Source organism: Accipiter gentilis, chromosome 6 (assembly GCF_929443795.1).
Source record: "Accipiter gentilis chromosome 6, bAccGen1.1, whole genome shotgun sequence".
NCBI classification, from domain to species: Eukaryota; Metazoa; Chordata; class Aves; order Accipitriformes; family Accipitridae; genus Astur; species Astur gentilis.
This window is the reverse complement of record NC_064885.1, coordinates 16,806,445-16,826,959: the sequence shown is the minus strand read 5'-3', so window position 1 is coordinate 16,826,959 and position 20,515 is coordinate 16,806,445. Positions and strand designations below refer to the sequence as shown.

The following is a 20,515-nucleotide window of genomic DNA, read 5'->3' as shown; positions in this document are numbered from 1 at the left end:
TGGAGATAACAATGCTTTATTTGTACATTTCAGCAACAGGAGAAATAGAAGATGAAATTATCTGCTTTGTTGTAAAGTATAAAAACATTTAATTATAAATATTTAGCTAAAAAAGCGTGATTTATAAAATATAATCTGTGAAGATATATACACACAGTTTACTTGTTTAGCAATTCTTTCACCTGACATTAAAGAGTAGAGGTTTTTTTCTATTTATTATTCCACGCTCACAGTTTAGTGCTCACAGTTTAAGAAGCAAAACAGACAAGTGAAAAGACAACTGGTGAGTTTTGTTCTGGAAAGGAAAAAAAAAATTTAAAAATGCACTAACTGGGGCAATAGCAGAGGCAGAAATTGAGCAAATCCATGTTTTGAGAGAGGTCTCTGAGGGAACACAGCTCCCCTGCCATGACCTAAAGTATATATATCCAGACAACCAGTGGGCACTTTAACATTTGTGGGCAAGTTTCCTGTGTTTGCTAAAGAAAATGGCTAATAGCATAGTGCAAACCCTCAAAATTCAGTTCAGCTAAACATGATCACCTCTTTGCTCTTCCCTTCTTCAGCAGGGATTGCTCAGTATGCTGGGCTGGTGTTGTCTGTCATGGCTCTAACAAAATCAAATAATGTCACCTGCATGATTCAGGATATGAGCAAATTTCCAAATAGAAAACCCCAGTGTGCCATCTGATTGCATTGTTCAGCTGGCAATATCCCTTAAAAACAGATACAGCTGCCTAAGGCTGGAAAATACAGTGGAGCTGTACAGTACACGAAATGTGATGGAATGTGAAAGAAGATACATGGTCAGGCAACTCAGTTTTCTATTCCTCATTTAAGACAGAACCAGCTTCCTCCCTTTGAAGTCTTGGGAAATCTCACCTCTTATTGAAATGTTTGTTACTATGGCACTTCAGAGAAGAAAAACTGGAAGACTCTCCAACATGCTGGGTGGCAGAAAATGCTACAGAAAGTGATAATTAATTTGATCCATGTCCCTAGTAACTATCTTTCTCTCTTCACAGTGTTTTCACAGTGCCTGTGGCATGGGGCTTTGAGGAAGAAGAGGGACTCAAGGATGCGTGACAACACCCAACAGCAGTACAAACGTACAGGAAGTCAAGCTGTACTTTGTACACCCTGATTTACACAAGACCTCACTACTTGCCTGCAAGCAAGGAATGAATTAATATGGGGTTAAGAGAAAAAGGATTTATAGAAAAGAAGGAAAGAATGAAGTAGGCAAACATGACAGTTGTCAGTGCTCACCCATTATTTGCTACCTGCTGTTTCTGCTTCAGGACAATGTGTTCCTGACAGTTCAGAGCAAACAGCACGTACACAGCTCTTGTGATTCACATCATTATGAATGCATAGTAACTGCAAGAGTTGTGCCCTTAGAAACTCAGGAGGATCTTCAAGAAGGCGGCTAGCGAAGCTGTTAACGAGTTTTAGGCAGGATCCAGGCAGTTCTCTCCAGGTAGAGCCCTGATCTGGGAAAGGTACCAAGTCATGTGCAATCTCAGAGTGCATATTGGCTGCTTCGTTACTGGGTAAATGCAGACTTTAACTCCCTGAAAGCTGCTCGGCGGTGTTTCCTTTCCTCCTCTTCACGCTTTCGCTCATCCTGCTCAGCTTTTATCTCTGCTTCAAACTTACTGGCTGAAGAGAGGGCTTGAACCTTTATAAGAGAGAGAGAAAGAAAATAGAAGAGCATCAGGCCTTGCATCAGAGGGAGAGCCAGAGCCTGAACTACTCCCAGATGACAATGCAGAACTGTTTGCTGGACCTCCCTGTGCCTGCTGGGAAGCAATGTCAGGATGGGTCAAGTATTAATTACACTGCAGTGCTTGGGTATTTACACCCAATACCTGTTAGCTTCCTTGACTTTAACATCAACAAAAGAAAGGTCATTTACTAATAAGTCACTAATAAGTGACCCAAACAGTGCCGTCAGTAGTGGGTCACATATATTCTTTCTGTAAGCAGGCAGCATAGCATAAGTTGTGAGTATACAGTGAGAGAAACTACTGCAGAAAACAGTTCTGAATCACAGCCAAATCTGAGAACATCATACTACACCACAGATAATCTGCAGATCAAAGAGACATTGTTTATTCACTGGCTATTTTTCCAGCTTTCATCTCAGTACATCTGCTGTGCAATAGCTGTGTTATGCTCTTGGGAAAAAACTTCTTATATAAACAAGCAGGATTATTTTCTCTCCAAAAGACCTTTCAAAAAGGGTGCTTTGTCAGCTTCGAATGGTACAAAGCTCTTTCTGCCAACCCTGGGACCCTACAGAAAAATTTTGATTCCAAAGGTTACAGAGAGCTGCTTGAGAAAGAGATGTCTGAAATCGTATACTCCAAAATACGCCATTCACCACTGAACTCAGAGTGTTCTGGTTGAGGGAGGTTTTGCTAAATGGGAAACTCGGTCCCTATTGCATTAGTTTCCAGGATGCTTTTGTCTTTAAAAGCAGCCAGCCAGCTAGTCCCATAGAGCTCCCAGCCACAGGGACACAGGTTAGCCAGTCAGCTCTACCAGGGTAAGACCCACAGCACAGATGGTGAATTAAGCTTTTCTAGTCTTGATTGATCTGCAGAGGAAGGCTGTAGCTTAAGTCCCACAAAGTTTGAAGGGAAAAGCTATGGCTGAGTTGGGGCAGGGAGGGGCATGAAATACGCATCCTTTTAGCTAGGGAGAAATCTGGCAGTATCTTCTACTGAAAAGCAAGCAGGGTCTGTGTCTCAGTGGCAATTAAGGCCTGTGTGCAGAACTTTTTCATGTTCCTCTGTGCCACACCATACCTTAGCTTCAAAGAAGTTCTTGGCTCCTTTGACTCCCTCAATTGAGACATCTATCTCTGAGAGCTTTGCAAGGGTCAACAGGCCACTGTCCTCCTCGAGTTCACCAGCTGCAGCTTTATGGAAAATCAGCAGGAACTAGCAAGACAGAGAGGAAACATGCAAGTTGCTCATTGAGGCTCAAACAACTCAAAATGCAAACAGCACAGACATTTGCCTGGAGAGGACTGGAATTTACATTTCTGTTGAATGTTTCTGAGGAAACCAGGTCTATATAAACCAAGTGGCAGTACAGAACTTGTGCTCCAGTGCCCTGGCTCCAGTACACAGCCCTGCTAGCCTACAAGAGGTACAGATCTCATAGAAAAAGAGGGTTTCCTGGGGAGCAGAGCTCTGGTGAAGCACAGCTCCTACCAAGCCTGGGCTGCTACATGGCCAGAGGTAGGCAGCCACCTCTCCACCTGCCTAGTACAACAGTATGGTAGGCTCAGATATACCTCTTTATGTCCCCACACCCTAATGGTGTATTCACAAGTCCCCCACCAGCTTCTCTAGTGTTCTGGGGGCTCAGATCACACCCCATGACAACGAAAGCAGGGCAAAGATGGCCCTGGATTACACCTGAACCCCAGGCTCTACAAACCGAGGTGCCAGTGCACTCCTGTTCGAAAGAACAGCAGCCCAGGTGTGTGCATGCCCTGGGATAGAGTGGCTCAAACAAGCATCCACAGAGCAACTTGTTTTGAAGCCTTTGTCCTGCACTGGACCACAGACATTTTACAAATCTGGATGGAGTCACTACAGCAGAGCGCATATTGGCAAGTGAATTCCAAAGGCAAACAAACAAACAAAGAGCCTGTATTACACTCCAGGAAAGCACACTTTTGTTTTTACAAAAGGGACAAAACCTGCCTACATAAAAATAAATACCTCTGCACCACCTTTCACCTGCTAACCAAACTCCTGGTTAAGATGTGGATATTTTATGCATAATTTGAGATGTCCTGTAACTCCCTGCTATTCTTGGCCACCCCAGGAGGTGTCCCAACGCTTGGAACAGTGTGGAAAGAACAGAGACAGGGACAAGTCACCCGGGTACAAAAGGAGCACAAGCAACAAAGTTGCAGCACTGCACCACTTCAGTCCAGTGCAGAGGGCTGCACATACCACGTAGGGTTGCCTTGAGATCCATTTGCACAGGAACATCAAATACCTCTAGTGCTGTGCTCCTCAGACCACCAGGCTTTGGACTTTGCTTCTTCCTACGGAGAACCCGAGCTGTCCCAGAGGAGGGCAGCAGAGCCCAAGCATCTGCACTGAGCCAGCCCCTGAAGCATTCGCCTGCTTCAGGTTGCTCGCAGAAGCTGGTGGAGACGCAAAGAGTTTGGGAAAGCCTCCCATGGGGAAGGGTGTGGAGATGACAGCAGCGCTGGCTGCCGTTTCACAGAAGCAGTATCACCAGGCATTGCTTCATGCAACTGTCTTGTAACACACACGTGGTCAGCACAGAGCAGCCAGAAACCAGGCTGTGCTTGGGAAGGGAACCTCTCCCCCTCCAAACATATGTAAGAAATTAAATGATGCTCTGCTTAATGGGCAGAACATCCTGCTCAAAAAGAAACCAAATTCTCCCCAAGACATCCTCTCCCTCTGCTCAGATCCGCTGGGCTCAGGCTAGTTCCTCCCCTCCTCCACCAGCGGGCATGGAGACACAGAGGGCTGGCAGCCAGGCTGGCATTAATCATGGTTCCTCCTCACAGTTTCTGCTCCACCCTGTGAGTCCTGCTTCCTGGCATCAGAAAAGGGCAGTGGAGGCAGCACAGTCCTGAGGTCTGGTACAGCTGTCGCCCAGGGAGGGACTGGAAACACCCAGTCATGGGTACAAGTGTGCGTGAATCATCCTGAAACTAGGGGATGGGCAGCAATCCTCCAGTGGAATAAGGGCTGCCCAGCCAGGAAGGGCAGGCTACGTTAAAGGAAACCAGGGACTAAGCCACCAGTTGCGGCAGATGCCGCATAACGTCAGCGAGGTGGACTATGGGGCACCATGGTGGTTTCCGCAGGAGCTCAGGAGCAATCCTTCCTCACTGCAGCTCACCTCATCAGTTGTTTGCCCTCAAGGCATCAGTCCTTACTAACTAGAGAACACCAGCAATCATCATTCAGCTCCCATTCCCAGCTTGTCTCACACTCTTGCTGGGCCCAGGACACATCATGTGCAGCTAAGCCTCAGGGAAATGTCAACAGAGAAGCAAAAGTGAATAATGTTGGTACCTTTAAAAGCTGTGTTCTCAAGGACAAGGTGACACACACTTTCCACCCCACTAACCTCAGAAGAGATAAGACATGTATCTGCTCTCACGTCCTTCCTTCATGATCCAAGACCTACCCCACAGTGCCAGGTCTCGGAGCGATGCTGCAGTTACACAGCCCCACTGGGCACCGTGCTGACCTCAGGGATGCAAGGGAAGGTACAGGATTGACCAGCAGAAGCAGCCTTGCAACAGCTTGCCAGAAAAGCAGTGCCACCCAAGGCTGTGGTTTGCACCAAGCCTGCTCACAAACACATGATGTGGGTCAGCATTTAAGCTGGTACAGGCATGGAGGGCAGTGGGTGGATTTTTATGGCTTCTAGATAGCAGCTACAATTAGACATTACTATGATAGCAACTAACTCTGGTTTCCTGTGGTAATGATGGAATTAGACAAAGGTGGGGTTTTTCCCACCCCTCACTGTAACTAACATTTTTAAGCCTAAATTTCTTTCCTTGAGTCACAGAGGGAGTCTTGTGTAGTTATTTGTTGATGTATTGATGGACACTCAAAGGTCAGTGGTAGAAGACAGCCTTCCTAACAGGGCCAGCAGTTCATCAGCAGCAAGTCAGAGCCATACGAGCCTGCTTTCCAGGCAACAGCTTAGCTGGGATGGGAGGACATGACACTACTCAAAGCAGCAGCAAAAGGTGACCTACTGCAAGTGAAAGAGGTCCTTGCCAATTCTCTGGCCAGGCCACAAAAAGCCAATCTTCAGGCAGGTATGTCAGGACTTGTTATTCTCTGGAGAGGCAGACAGGAGCCCTCAAGTGCTCGAGTCACACCCTGGTGAGTTCAGACACTCATTTAAACCAGGGTTTTTCCTTGTGTTGTCAGAATACTCCAAATCACCTTGGTCACCCTCCATGTGCTTGCTTGTCACCACCAATGGGAAGCAGAGTAGGACAGGGCTACAGGCTAGTTCAGACCTCCTCACCCACCAGGAAACCTGCCTCCCTGCCAGTCCTCTGCCCGAACAGCAGCTGGACACAGCACATCTGCAACAAGGCGGGAAGCATCCTGCTCCTCTCTACCACGGGAAGCTTTGGGTACATGCCAAAGCTGCCATGTAATTTGTCCCCAGAGCTCTGTCAGTGATGCTTCCTCATTCCAACCCATGTGCCACTCAAGCTTGTGTTTGACCATCATTTTGCATCTGGAAAGACACTACAACAGCACCAGCTGCTGTGTGCCGCATGCCAAGGGCTGGCAGCACAGGCAGCCCATGCCAGCTGATGGGCAGCAGTGCAGGGTGCTGTGCTCCAAACAGGTGGCAGCAAAAGAGGAGCTGTTCTGCCACTGGTGCCAGGACATCACAGCATCTTCCAGAGCCTTGAGGATAAAGGCACTTCTCTTTCTCTTTCACAGGAGATAGCCTCTGCGGCAAGCCCAGAGGCTGTCCCCAGCTCTTCACCCAGGGTGAAGGGTGGCCCAGGAAGCACAAAGAGAAACAGAGGGCTCCTCCAGCCCACACAGTGATTTGGCAATCACCATCTGACCCGGGGCCAAGAGCACAGTAATCTTCCTGCTCCACCGGATTCTTTGCTACCCCCAGTTCACCTCTGACCGGGCACGTCTCCTTCCCTGCCCAGAGGAGCTGCCAGCTTAGGGCTTTGCTGGTGTGAACAGACAGGCTCTCACTTCCCAGATTTACATGTCTTTCCCCCGCCTCTCTAGAGGCTGGGTGCTGTAGCCCAACAGTCTTTGGCCTCTGTCTTCTACTGCTGCCCTCTTAGAGCAAAAGAAATGCAACAAAACCCTTGGGAGACGAAAGCAGGGGAAGATGGTGTGAAATGCCAGCACAGAGAGATGGTGCAGCAGCTCTGTGACCTGTCAGTCACCCCTCACACCCCAACCAGCCCTGCCAGTCATGGCAGGCCCTGGCTGCTCATCTTCCCTCCCAGGCACTGCCAAAGGTCTCGGCATTTCCATAATGAAGACCTCAATGTCCTGAGCTGTGGAGAGCTCTGCACCTTTTCTCCATAACCAAACCCCCACCCTGGAGGAGGCATGGTGAGAGCACAGCCCCTGCAGAAACAAGGGAGCCCAGCTGCTCAGGGCCCATCACTGCCATCCCCTGGGGCAGGAGGCGGCAGGACAGGAGCACAGCCCTCACAACCGGTGCAGGACACAAGCAGCAATAGCCCTCCTGCTGCCTAAGGGGCTGTCGGTTAATTTAGAAAGCCACAGTATGACATATGCTTCTGAGACAGCAATCAAAGCCTGGGACGAGGCGACGATGCAACAGGAGGTTTTGGTATCTGGGCTCCCCCTTCCTGCTGAGATGAGTTGCGTACCCTCGAGTGCCTACAGGTCACTGCTCAAATTCCCTCTCTTCCTCCACCCAGCAGCAGTTCCTGGCCTGCCCACACTGCTCCCAGTGGTCTCAGCACAGTGGTGACAGACAGATCTGTTTGCCGTGTGTCCCTGCTGAGCCAGCATGCAGTACCAAACTGCTGCATTACAATGTTTATTCCTTGCTGCAGAGAGGTGACCACCCCTCGTGAAGCTCGCTGTGGCTGGTCACTGCATGATGCAGAGAGGGACCCAACATAAACTGGAAGAGGCAGCCTCCTGCACCCCATGAGATGAGTTGCTCTGAGCAGAACCCTTGCCCTGCACCTGAAATGAGGACCGAGCTGCTGTACTGCAGGAGCCCAGCAATGAGACCTTGTGACTGAAGGGACATGCCACCTCCAGCTACAGCAAGGAGTTCTGACAGCACTCCCAGGTAGCTGCAGCAGGGCTCAAATGTGCTCCCAAAGCAAACAGGAGGTTGGAGAGCTTTAGCATCAGGTACCATTACTGCCACATGGCAATGGATGTTGACACAGCTCCACACCTTGAATTCCCCATGGCATGGGGAAGCTTGCCTCCTTCTCCACAGCACCCCACAGCTGCAGAAACACAGAGGGGACAGGGCTACCTACAGCCAGACTACAGGGCCTGGCTGCCTCCTCCCTCCACCCCACAGCCACATCCCTGTCTGCTCCTGCAGCCACCCTCACCTCACGGAAGCTGAGCTTCCCATCAAAGTCTTCATCCACCTCTTTGATCATGTTCTTCAGACCCAGGTGGGTCTGGGGGGCTCCCAGCTTTTCCATCATCAGCTTCAGCTCCATCAGGTCAATGTACCCATCCCGTCCTGAGTCATACCTGTGGGTTGCAAAGGGGAAAGGGTCAGCACTCGTCATCCCCCATCTTCCCAGAAGAGGAACCATGCAAATGGATAAAGTCACAGGGTAGTTCAAAGCTTAGGGGGAGAAGGGAAGCTATATTAAGCTCAGGGAAGTAGCTTGCAGCTTTCAGAGCTGTCTCATCAGAGAGAGAAGTGCTCAGGGGAGCTCAGACCAAACCACCCACACAGAAGGAACATGGAGGAAACTCAGCTTACCTCAGTGGGATTTCCATCTCGCCCACTTGTGTGCCCAGCACAGTTTACACCATGCACTGGCACAGTGAGGCAAAGGCATGCCAGAGCCAGCTACTGCCATGTCTCCTGCTTGTTTCAAGGAGAAACAGGGAGCAGAGACCAACCAGAACCTCCCAGCAGAAAGCAGCTATCTTTCTTCATAAGCAAAATACACTCCCTCTAACTGTTAAGATCTTTCCTCTCCAACATGGTTTTATAATACACAAACACTGTGCTTCAGGGCAGCTGTTTATTCAGTGTCCTCAGGCAGAGCAGAAAGGCAATCCCAGGGGACCACTGGCAGAGGAAACCAGTGCCCACCTCTAGAAGCAAGACTGGAGTGGGACCATGCTCCCAATGGAACACAAAGGACTGCGAGGACTCCTTGCAGGAGGAGAGCGCACCCGTGCAAGGGGCAGAGTGCTTTAGGGATGGTGAGGTAGTGACCCACCGTGCTCAGCCTGGGACTGTGCACCAATTCCTCCCCTGACATCTGCTGCGGGTGAGAGTAAAGCATCCAGCCCACCCAGCAACCAGCGTTTCACAGCCACCAGGGCCATCACTGGGTTTCAAAGTCCAAAGGCTGGAGGGATGGGCACCCTACTGTCAGACAGCCCATTGACAGCCCTCTCTCATCCTGGTCCTGCCATCGGGGTCCAGCACAGAGCTGGGGGCTCACATGGGAAGATGGGGCAGGGTCCACCAGGCTGAGCTCAGCCCCGGTGCACAGCCTGCCACTGCTTTCTTGCTTCCCGCCCTCCTTGCCACCATCTCAACCCTGACAGAGTTAAATCCTTTCAACCATTCAGAAAAATCATAGGCACATCACTGAAGCTTTCCCAGCTGGCAGGAGCTGGTCAAATCCTCCCACCCATCATCTTTCATTGACTATTAGCTCTCTTCCAAAGAAACGATGGCTGTAGCTGTCCCAGACAGATCTGCACAGTTGTGGTTACCCTGGAAGAAAGCCCTTTCCAGCTGAGAAGCCTCACAGCCGCAGAGGAAGCTGTGGCAGAGGAAGGCACGAACAAAGCCACAGGCCCCAAGCTGCTCACAGCCGTGGGCAATGTGAGGCAGGGCTGCAGCCAAGAGCCTTGCCCCTGCCTTCACTTGTATAGGATGTTGCTCCCCCAAACTGGGGTAGCCTCCACAGCTTTCCAAAGACCTCCACAAGCAGCTTTTATGCTCTCTGTGCCTCCCTGTTTCCAAGGGTCCCAGGCCCATAAGATCCCAAATGACAGGGACATCACCAGGCTGGCACACAGCCCCTGCTACCAGTCTGCCTGCACTCTCTGCACCCTACAAACCTGTGAACCCACCAGGCCAGACAGCTCACTGAAAAACTAGGAAAGAAACCTCTGCTGGATCAGAAACCAGGTCACAGTCCGAAGACATCACGGGGCAGAAAAGCAGCGCGTTCATCACAGCAAGGAAGGTGTCAGTTAATTAAGGCACACATTCACAGCATTACCCAGCCCAGCTCAGAGATGCACTTTCAAGACTGCACGGAAGTGTAATAAGTGCAATATTTAATAGTCAATTTGCTTTTCCTTTAAGTTTGGGAGAACAGATGTGGAGGTGTTCCTCTAAAGTAAGGCAATTGGAGAGGCAGTGCCTTTGATCAGATAAAGCACCAAAGCATATCGTGGCAGGGAGGCACTTGGGATTGGGAGGTTTTTTTTGGGCCCCAGCAAGCTCACACTGCCCTTTGGCTGGGTGCAGAAGCAGGACTACACTGAGGCCCTCACCAAGGGCTGCCCATCCAGGGTCAGGACACTTCCCAGCCCCTCTCAGAGGCATTGGATAATGGAGATGAATGCAGAAGGAGGGCACATGCCTGCAATGTTCATCTCACCCTTCTACTATGGACGCTACCCACAGGCAAACGCCATCCCTTAGTGCCTGTCCTGGCCCTAAGCCCAGGAGTAAATGCACCATCTCGAAAGGGTTAAGCATGGGTCACAGCCTCAGGGCTTGTCATCCCTGCAGAGAGGCAGCACAAAGCCAGGATTGTGAGAAATGGGGTCTTGCCAGTGGTGGGCCACCACAGCAGAGCAGCACACTGTACCAGTCACACAATGGGTGTTGAGCACGCCAGGCCAGGATAAAACTGGTGCAACCGAGATGCACCCCAAAATTGGGTTACCAGTCCCTTGCAATCGGGGACAGACAGAGGGACATTGAAGCCCCTGGATGCTCGGTGCCCGTCCTGCAGAGCAACAGCAGCACCCTGCAAACTGCTGCATTTCCTCCCTGCCCCCCTTGCCTCCTAGAACAGCCCGAGTATTTTAGGACCTGTGTACAGCCACTCGGCTGCCACGGAGCCACATAGCCAGACTATTTAGGGAGAGGCATATTTATAGGGCATGAGAGAAGGCACAATTCATTCTCCATCGCCCCCCTGCAGGCACAAGCACTCAGTGCAATGGGGCATGGTGTGGGCTGCACATTGTTGGCCAGCCAATGCTCCCAGCACACTTAGCCCTACCAAAAACCCCACTGTCTGCCTTTTGGGAGCTCCCTTTCAAGGCCCAGGGCTCCAGCCAGCCCCTGACACCACTCCCAGCCCCTGATACCACTCACACCCATTTCACTGCCTGCAGAGCAGCTGTGTTGTGGTGACAGACACCAGTGAGCCCTAACAGGCAGCAAAGGCAGAGTTGGAGGGGGGCACCAGGGCAAGTTTGGTCCCCAAATGCATCCCAGCATCCCAGGGAGCCATCCCATCCTGTACTGCAGAAGTGGCACAGCAAGAGTATGCAGCACTCAGGTGCCTTGCCAGCCCTCTCAGCCCCCGCTCCCGTCACCCACTGTCCTGCCATGACACTGGAGATTTGCTTCTTTCGGACTCAGACCTCCCCGGGGCCGCAAGCCAAACATCACCCCAGTGATGTGCAGACATTGCAGACAGAGGGGCTCTCATGCTGATGGGCAAAGACATCTCACATTGCAGGCAGACAGGCAACTACAGCAGCAAGTCAGTGCCATGGCATGTCCCCACCTGCAACGGCTGGGACACCACAGGCAGCCATGAGCACCACAGCTGACGTGATAAGGCTTTGCAGTGCCGCCGCAGCAGTGTTCCTGGCAGCAGATGAGACATAGGCAGTGGCTGCCAAAATCTGCTGCAACAAGGATGCGCCCAGATTCCCACGCTGGCTCACTTCCACCCAGGCTGCAGAGCGTGCCTGGCTGCTGAAATACTGGGGGAGGAAAGCAGGAGGTGAAATTGGGGAGGAGGAAGAAGGAATACTTGCTGAACAGACTCGCTTAAGAGCAAGAAGTGTGTTACACATTATTTCTGCCCAAGTACAATCATTGTAATGGTGTTACACAGCACAGCTGGGGGCGAGTTACACCACAAAAGAAAGAAGCACCAAGAAGGGAGGAAAAAGGAGATGCTGAGGACTGCATCACCTGTACCAACTCTGCAGTCACCTCCCCAGCTGCCTGAAAAAAAACCAAGGGGGGGCAGGGAAGGATAGTTGAATAAGAAATCCCAAATCCTGAAGGATCAAAGAGCAGTTTGTAAACATTCATGGCTCTTGAGAACGGCTGGAAAGAAAACCTGCCCTCCCTGTACATGTTTGCTGTACCTGAGCTTGCTCCACACACTGGGGGCACCTGGACTTTGATCTGTAATTTCTGCATGCTGCAATGGCCTAAAACAGGCTTTGAAATAAAGCAGTCGGAGTAATGGTGCTGAAGTAGTAATAATCTCCTCTTAAATATTTCAAAATCCTTTTTAAGTAGTACTTTATTCCCTCTGAGCATTGTGTTTCACCTTACATGGAGAGGGAGGTGCTGATCTCTTCTCCCTGGTATCCAGTGATAGGACACATGGGAACAGTTCAACGCTGTGCCAGGGGAGGGTCAGACTGCATACAAGGAAGCATTCCTTTACCAAGAGGGTGGTCAGACACTGGAACAGGCTTCCTGGAGAGGTGGTTGATGACCCAAGCCTGTCAGTGTTTAAGAGGCATTTGGACAATGCCCTTACAAGCTTTAACTTTTGGTCAGCCCTGAAGTGGTCAGGCAGTTGGACTAGATGTGATCATTTTAGGTCCCTTCCAACTGAAATATTCTACTCTGTTGCCAAGAGCTTTGGAAACAATTCCTCCCTACCGGGGTGGGGACAGGAACAGGCTCCTCAGCCCTGTGCAGCCCCATCCTTCCCAGGCCAGGCAGCAGGAGCTCTCCTGCTCCTGGAGGGACACAATGGCAAGACAAAAGTCTCCTCCAGCAAGATTTCCTCTGAGATGCTGGGCAAGACCTCGAGGCATAGAAGGCTGCAGGGCCCAGGCTGGGTGCTGGGCACCTGGGGTGGCTGAGTCCCCATGGGGATGACCTCCCTGAGACCACTGGGACTCCAGAGGCAGCTGGTCACAGACCACAGGTCACACTGGGAGCACAGCAGTCCTGGAACAAGCAGGTCTGCTGCAGCACATCTGACATGTCCCTTGGTACAGGGACACCTGGCAAGGGGCTCCCAAGTTGCTCTAGGAGGGCAAGGAGACATCACAGCCTCTCCCACCAGCCAGGCACAAGGTAGTCATGAAACACATGGGCAACACGTGAAATACCCTAAATACAAAAGCAATAGCAAGGCTGGAATTTCTCCACTCCCTCGCACTGCGCAGATGAAGTTGATGGTTGTTCTCCTCCCCCCTACCGCCCTCAGAAAGGTCACTCCTGCCAGGCATAGCCTCACAGCCTGGCTTTCACACCCCCCTCTGCCATTTCCCTGGACAAGATGGCATCAAGGGGAGCTGTGAGACTCCAGAGCTCCTGAGGGTTTGCTCACAAGACTTGGGGAAGGGAGGTTATCATGGTTACCACAGTCCTCACACATTGTCAGAATAGGCAGCTAATTAGGTCACATTATAATTAGCCCGAGCTGCAGACTTCCTGGTCCCTCTGCCAAAAAAAATACCCATCCCGAAGGCTGCCTGCACCCAAGCAGCCCCCACAGGCTCCTGCACAGCCCCAGCTCCTACAACAGATACCCACACACCATCTCCAGGGGAATGGGGCCAAAATAGGGGGATGCTGCCAAGAAGAGGCTTGGACAAGAGAGCGAAAAGTGAGCCCAACCATGGCAGCAGGAGCATCATTTCTGTTTTGGAAGGATGCTCCCAGCAGCACACAGCACCTGGATGGAGCACTGGATTTTGGGAAGTCTCATGTTCAGATGAGCCCTTTGCTTCCACCCTGGCACCAGATAGTCACAGCCACCAGCCATACCATGGGACGCCCTGACAGACACCATAGCAGCCGCTATCACCAGCAACTCCCTCTTCCCAGCTGGAGCACCCTTACCCAGCCCACACCATGCCCAGGTCCCACAGGATCAAGTTCAGTCTGAATAACAGATTTACAGGTCCCACTGAACTGGTAAGAAACACTTGTGGATGGGAAGTCTGACAGCAGAAGCCTGGCAAACTGTGACAGTGAGAAGATAAATCCTTGTCAGTCAAAGGCTTATTTTTCACTGTTAGTAAGAAAGACCCTGGGTTATGGTGCCCAGGGCCAATAAGCCATACAGAGAATAAAAGCCTTAATCACATTAACTCAAGCTCTGACTGGCAGGAATTAAGGGGAACATTTCCTCTCCTCCCTGGATCATGTGGCATTGGCCAGTACTTGAAACTGGTCACTCAGAGCAGATGGACCAAAGACCAGATCCTCTGCCACCACTAACATCAGATGCCTGTAACAGAGTGAAAACCAGGACAGGGTTTTCCATCCACCTGTCCAAGAAGCACAGGAGACCACGGGGAGTGCAAGGCCAGCTTCTGCCCCTTTTGGCATGACTGGCTGGTGCTCAGCTGCAGTAGTCCTCACAGGGCACACAATGTTTTCCAGCTACATTGACCAGCTGATTAGCATTCAACAGCAAAGCCTAGGTTTCCCACTTACAAGGCCGGCGTTTAATGAGCTCATTGTTGAAAAATTCGGCTGCAATTCAGCTCTTCTACTTTCTATTTCCCAAACCACCACTGTTCCTTTCCTTATCCCTATTGAGGCAGTGCCGCTGCCCGCTTCGGGCTCTTGCCCACAGCTTTTGAACACTACAGCTGCCAGCATGGTTTGTCCTTCTGCCCTCACAGCACCATGTCTCAGCCCTTTGCAGAGTGGGATCCCCTTTAACTGTCATCAAAAGGGGCACAGCAGCGAGCAGAACAGCATTCTCACCCAGACCACCTCCCTTCCTGTGCCCAGCTGCCAACACGCTACCCGTGCAACAAAGAACTCTGGTGAGCTCACAAAAGCCCATCGCGCTGTCTCCCACAGTAACAGCCCTGGCAGGGGCTAGCAACACCCTGCAGCATCAGGAGGTGGAAGTGTTCAACCAGGCTCTTGGTCCCCTCGCAATGACCCCAGCCTCCAGGGCGCCCAAGGCAGCTTCCAGGTAGGAAGTTGAGGATCTAGCAAGTTACAAACCCTGTTGCGGTCACCTCTGTGAGCTGAAGAAAATCTTTGTGCCCTGCCATGACAGCCCACGTAGCACCTCTATGGCACTGCCTCCTCGTGCCTGGCAGCAGCTCACCCCCAGTCTGGCAGCCCTGCCTGCCTGCGGCCAGCTGGCTTATGCAGCTGCCTGCCCAACCCCTCTCCTTGGGGCTGGGAGAACATCAGTCCCCAGGAGTGCAAGGTTTTGTGGTGCTGGAGGGAAACCTGAGCACAGGTAACCAAAGCTACCCAGGTACAGCCCAACTGCAGGAGCCAGGACAGAACTCATGGGGGAGAGACACAGGCTGGATCTTGGCCCCAGGAAGGGCCAAGCCTTTCTGCTTACAACAGCAACTCTCCACATTGCCACCAGCAGCTTGACTTTAATACAAAACTTCCTGCTGGGAATCCCGGCCCCCAGGAAGGGGGAAGCAAGAGGAAGCTGTGCTCAAGCTTTGTTTGGGTGCATGAGAAGGAGCAAGCACAAGGCCTGGCTAACAGAACCCTGGATGGAGCTCCAGCACTGCCCGCCAGCGCCAGCAAAGCTACAGGGGATGTTCAGGGTCCCAGTGGCTGCAGCCCAGCATTGCTGCAAGGCCCCAGGACCCAGACCCACCAGGTGCCCCAGGGTGTGGGGCAGCAGCACCTGCGCTCTCCCAGCCCCCTGTCCCACCCAAAGAATCCCCCAAAGCCACAGCTCGTGGGTGCCACCACAAACAGCCATCGTCCTGAACCCGGGTACAGTAGAGGCAAGCCCAGGCCGTGATCTAAGCGCGGGACTGAGCCCCAGCTCCGGGTCAGAGGCAAACCCTACGAACCCTCCTCCCCCCGCCCCCCGCCAAACACACAGGGACAATATCGGGATCAAATGGCGCTGGTAACCCGCCGCAGCTTCTTCCAGCCCGACCGCAAAACCGCGGAAAAATGCAAACATCTCGCCAAGAGCAAGCAGGCTCTCTCCAGATGTCCCCCCCCGGGAAAAGCTCGGGAACTGTTTGCGGAAGAAAAGCAGAGCCCAAAACCCGTCCCCCCCTCCCTAGGGGGTGAACCCCCGCTCCCACCCCACTCACAGGCGGAACATGCGCTCCATGTCCTTGATCTGCCGGCGGCTGAACTCCTTGAACTCGGTGTAGGGGTTGAAGACGGCGGCCCGCCGGGGCTGCGCTGCCCCCTCGTTGATGTCCTGCCGCCGGCAGAGCTTGGCGCTCAGCTCCGCGCCCGCGCTGGCCGTCAGGCAGCTCCGCTCCGCCTGGTCCCCGGCCGCCTCCTCGCCCCTGCCAGCCGTTCCCGTCCCCGCCGCCGCCGCCTCGCCCTCCACTGCCGCCCCGCTCTCCTCCAACTGCAACCGCCGTTGCAGCTTCTGCGCCAGCTCCTCCGAGGCCATGGCCCGGAGCTGCCCGGCCACTGCGACTTCCTACCGCGCTCGGCTCCGCTCCAGCCGGGATCGCCTGTCCCGGCCCGCAACTTTATTCCCTCACTCAGAGGGAGCGGGGCGGGACGGGGCGGGACGGGGCGGGGGGAGGCCGGGACGGGGCGGACGCTTAAGGAGGCGCGGCGGCAGCCCTGGTGGTGGGGGGCTTGTCCGCGCGTGGGGCGGTCACGCTACCCTCCTCCCCGGGGGTACCCCCTGCGTGTACACCCACAGTCGGGTGCAACGCCGCAGGCTGACCCCCTCACCCGTACGCTCTCTCACGCAGGAATCGCCCCTGCTCAGGTACACCCCCACAGACTATCTCCCCACAGGTACCGGTCTCACCCCAGACAGGGACCCCCCCCCACTCAGGTACATCCCCATGGTCACCCTCCCACGCACCCCCCAAGGAGCCCCCTGCGCCCCACTCCGCGGCACGACGCCGGCCCCGGAGTGCACAGGCCACAGACACCCTGCAGCCGCTGACTACACTACCCCGTTCTCCGGGCTGAGACGAGCCCCCAGTCCGGCCGCCCCCTCCCCGCGGCCGGGGAAAGCAGACAGGCCAGGCTGGCTTCCCAGGCACCCCGCAGCCCACCCCACGCCTGCAAGGACGGCGGAGGCCAGGCCTGCCCCCTGCCGGCGCAGAGGGACCCCTTAAGTCCCTCCATGCGCCTCCCCTCTCTTATCTCCCTGGGCTAAAATTAACCCAGGACAAAGCTCAGCTGAGCTCCGGCCTCCCCCTCCTTCTCCCGAGAGCATGGAAGACGGGCGGCCCCTTTCCGCCAAGCCGCTCCCCTTCCCCGGGCCGGTGCCCAGTGCCATCCCTGCCGTTCCCTGGCCTCGGCGGGGCACAGGGGTGTCCCTCCCCGGGACTGTCCGACCCTGGCCTGGCTGATCGGAAGCTGATGTCAACCCCCGAGATGGGATCAGGGCTGGAGTGTAGCGGTTTAGGGTAGCTGCTGATGGGATTTACCCGCCGAGGAGGAGGGGGAGAGGAAAGCATCAGCTCGGACCTGCCACCTGCTTATGGCTCCTACGTGCCCGAGCCTGTGCATCATGGGGAACCTGCCCCAGCGGCTGTGACGTGGCTATTTCGCACCTCCCGGTGGGTGCTAAGCAGCTCTCTGACCCTACCACAACATGGCGACCTACAGCGGATACTCCTGGGCAAGGTCATTCTCACCAAACCTCCTCAGAAAATTACTGCTGAGGCCGTTAGCTGAAACCCTGCCTGCTACCTCCTGCTTGGGCATGGCATGGAATGGCTGCAGGGTCACCACTGCATGTGGCGCAGGAAGGCCACTGCAGGTGTATCACACCAAAACTGCCTGAAAACACAGCTGCCAAGTGGAAGGGATGGCATGTGCTGTGCCCACACTGCTTTGCCTTCAGACAGTGCCACATCCATAGTGGAGAACAACTTCTTCCACTCAAGCGGAATAGCGAGGAGAGCTGGGAGCTGCTGCCAGGACACTAGCCACCCTGGAGATTCATGAGCACAAAGGTGCTTCTCTGGCTTGGAGGGTGTGCAGACACTGGAGTAGAACCATGGTGAAATCACCAACAGCACAGCCAGGTTGCCATCTGCTGGAAATAAAGTTCAGGGGTAGAAGACGGCTGGTAAATGAAATGAGGAAAGACAGAATCATCTGCAAAGTGGAATTGGTGCAGAGATGGCACAATAACAAGGAGGGCAAGTGCAGGGAAATGTTCTGAGAATGGTGATGAGTATGTCTGACAAGTGGGTACAACCATACCAGTACACTGTTGCAGTATAACACAAAGTACAAATCTGAGTATCTGCATTACAAACTGTGTATTGTGGGGTAGGAGCCTGTTGCCGGTGGCCCGAGGGGCCTCTTTGCGGGTCAGGGCTGCGTGGGGATGAGAGCAGGTGTTGCCAGGGGTGATGGTGGTGGGGCAGGTGTGTGTCCTAGAGGTGTTCCGTTGCTGTGCGTGAGTCGGTGGGGCTGCAGTGTGGGGTGGGAGCCTGCTGTCAGTGGCACCAGGGGCCTCTTTGCGGGGCAGGGGTGCGTGGGGATGAGAGCGGGTATTGCAGGGGGTCTCCGTGGTGGGGCAGGTGTGTGTCTAGAGGCGTGCCGCTGCTGTGCGTGGGTCGGTGAGGCTGCAGTGTGGGGTAGGAGTGTGGTTGTGGTCGCCCGAGAGGGATCTTGGCGGGGCAGAGTTGCGTGGGGATGTGAACGGGTATTGCTGGGGGTCTCCGTGGTGGGGCAGGTGTGTGTTCTAGAGGTGTTGCGTTGCTGTGCTTGAGTTGTTGGGGCTGCAGTGTGGGGTGGGAGCGTGGTGCTGGTGGTCCGAGGGGACTCTCTGAGGGGCAGGGGTGCGTGGGGATGAGAGCGGGTGTTGCTGGGGGTCACCGTGGTGGGGCAGGTGTGTGTCCTGAGGCGTGCCGCTGCTGTGCGTGTCTCAGTGAGTCAGTAGTGTGGGGCGGGAGCCTGTTGTCGGTGGCCCGAGGGGCCTCCTTGCGGGGCAGGGTAGCGTGGGGATGAGACTGGGTGTTGATGGGGGTCACCGTGGTGGGGCAGGTGTGTGTCCCAGAGGCGTGCCGCTGCTGTGCGTGTCTCAGTGAGTCTGTAGTGTGGGGTAGGAGCGTGGTTGTCGTCACCCGAGAGGGCTCTTGGCGGGGCCTGGGTTGCGTGGGGATGTGAGCGGATGTTGCCGGGGGTCACCGCGGTGGGGCAGGTGTGTGTTCTGGAGGCGTGCCGCTGCTGTGCGTGGGTCGGTGAGGCTGTAGTGTGGGACGAGAGCCTGTTGCCGGTGGCCCGAGGGGCCTCTTTGCGGGTCAGGGCGGCGTGGGGATGAGAGCAGGTGTTGCCAGGGGTGACCGTGGTGGGGCAGGTGCGTGTTCTAGAGGCGTTCCGTTGCTGTGCGTGTCTCAGTGAGTCCGTAGCGTGGGGTAGGAGCGTGGTTGTCGTCACCCGAGAGGGCTCTTGGCGGGGACAGGGCTGCCTACGGCCATACCACCCTGAGAACGCCCGATCTCGTCTGATCTCGGAAGCTAAGCAGGGTCGGGCCCCGTTAGTACTTGGATGGGAGACCGCCTGGGAATACCAGGTGCTGTAGGCTTTTGGCCTTGGCGGAGGCCGCGGGGCGGCCCCTGTTTTCTTGCTGCGGTGTTGCGGAGGGGCAGGGGTGTGCGGGTGAGGGCCGGGGTCGCGGTGGTGGGGCAGGTGTGCTCTGCGACTGTCTGGCGCTCAGCTCTGTGGGTGGGTGGGGCTGCAGTGCGGGGTGAGAGCGTGGTTGTGGTTAGGCGAGAGGGCTTGATGTGGGGCGTGGGGATGTGTAGAGGTGATGCAGGGGGTCGACGTGGTGAAGGCAGGTGTGTGTGGGTGTTGCCTGCAGCCCCCCTCCGTGGGGCTGCAGTGTGGGGTGGGAGCGTGGTTGTGGTCGCCCGAGAGGGCTCTTGGCGGGGCAGGGTTGCGTGGGGATGTGAGCGGGTGTTGCCGGGGGTCACCGTGGTGGGGCAGGTGTGTGTTCTGGAGGCGTGCCGCTGCTGTGCGTGGGTCGGTGAGGCTGTAGTGTGGGACGAGAGCCTGTTGCCGGTGGCCCGAGGGGCCACTTTGCGGGGCAGGCGTGCGTGGGGATGAGAGCGGGTGTTGCCAGGGGTGATGGTGGTGGGGCAGGTGTGTGTCCTAGAGGTGTTCCGTTGCTGTGCGTGAGTCGGTGGGGCTGCAGTGTGGGGTGGGAGCCTGCTGTCAGTGGCACCAGGGGCCTCTTTGCGGGGCAGGGGTGCGTGGGGATGAGAGCGGGTATTGCAGGGGGTCACCGTGGTGGGGCAGGTGTGTGTCTAGAGGCGTGCCGCTGCTGTGCGTGGGTCGGTGAGGCTGCAGTGTGGGGTAGGAGTGTGGTTGTGGTCGCCCGAGAGGGATCTTGGCGGGGCAGAGTTGCGTGGGGATGTGAACGGGTATTGCTGGGGGTCTCCGTGGTGGGGCAGGTGTGTGTTCTAGAGGTGTTGCGTTGCTGTGCTTGAGTTGTTGGGGCTGCAGTGTGGGGTGGGAGCGTGGTGCTGGTGGTCCGAGGGGACTCTCTGAGGGGCAGGGGTGCGTGGGGATGAGAGCGGGTGTTGCCGGGGGTCACCGTGGTGGGGCAGGT

At 54.7% G+C, this 20,515-nt stretch overlaps 1 protein-coding gene and 1 non-coding gene across 2 annotated transcripts; one reads left to right on the top strand and one right to left on the bottom strand.

Moving 5' to 3' along the window:
• EFHD1 (EF-hand domain family member D1) lies at positions 1–16,466 on the bottom strand. The gene is made up of 4 exons (XM_049803078.1): positions 16,059–16,466; positions 8,132–8,279; positions 2,814–2,948; positions 1–1,681 (listed from the first exon to the last, which is right to left on the bottom strand). The coding sequence occupies exons 1-4, from the start codon at positions 16,370–16,372 to the stop codon at positions 1,547–1,549; spliced, it is 732 nt and encodes a 243-aa protein (XP_049659035.1). The 5' UTR covers positions 16,373–16,466; the 3' UTR covers positions 1–1,546.
• A 2,904-nt stretch (positions 16,467–19,370) lies between these two features.
• LOC126040070 (5S ribosomal RNA) lies at positions 19,371–19,489 on the top strand. The gene has a single exon (XR_007506491.1). It is a non-coding gene; the product is annotated as a 5S ribosomal RNA (ribosomal RNA).
• The last annotated feature ends 1,026 nt before the right edge of the window (positions 19,490–20,515 follow it).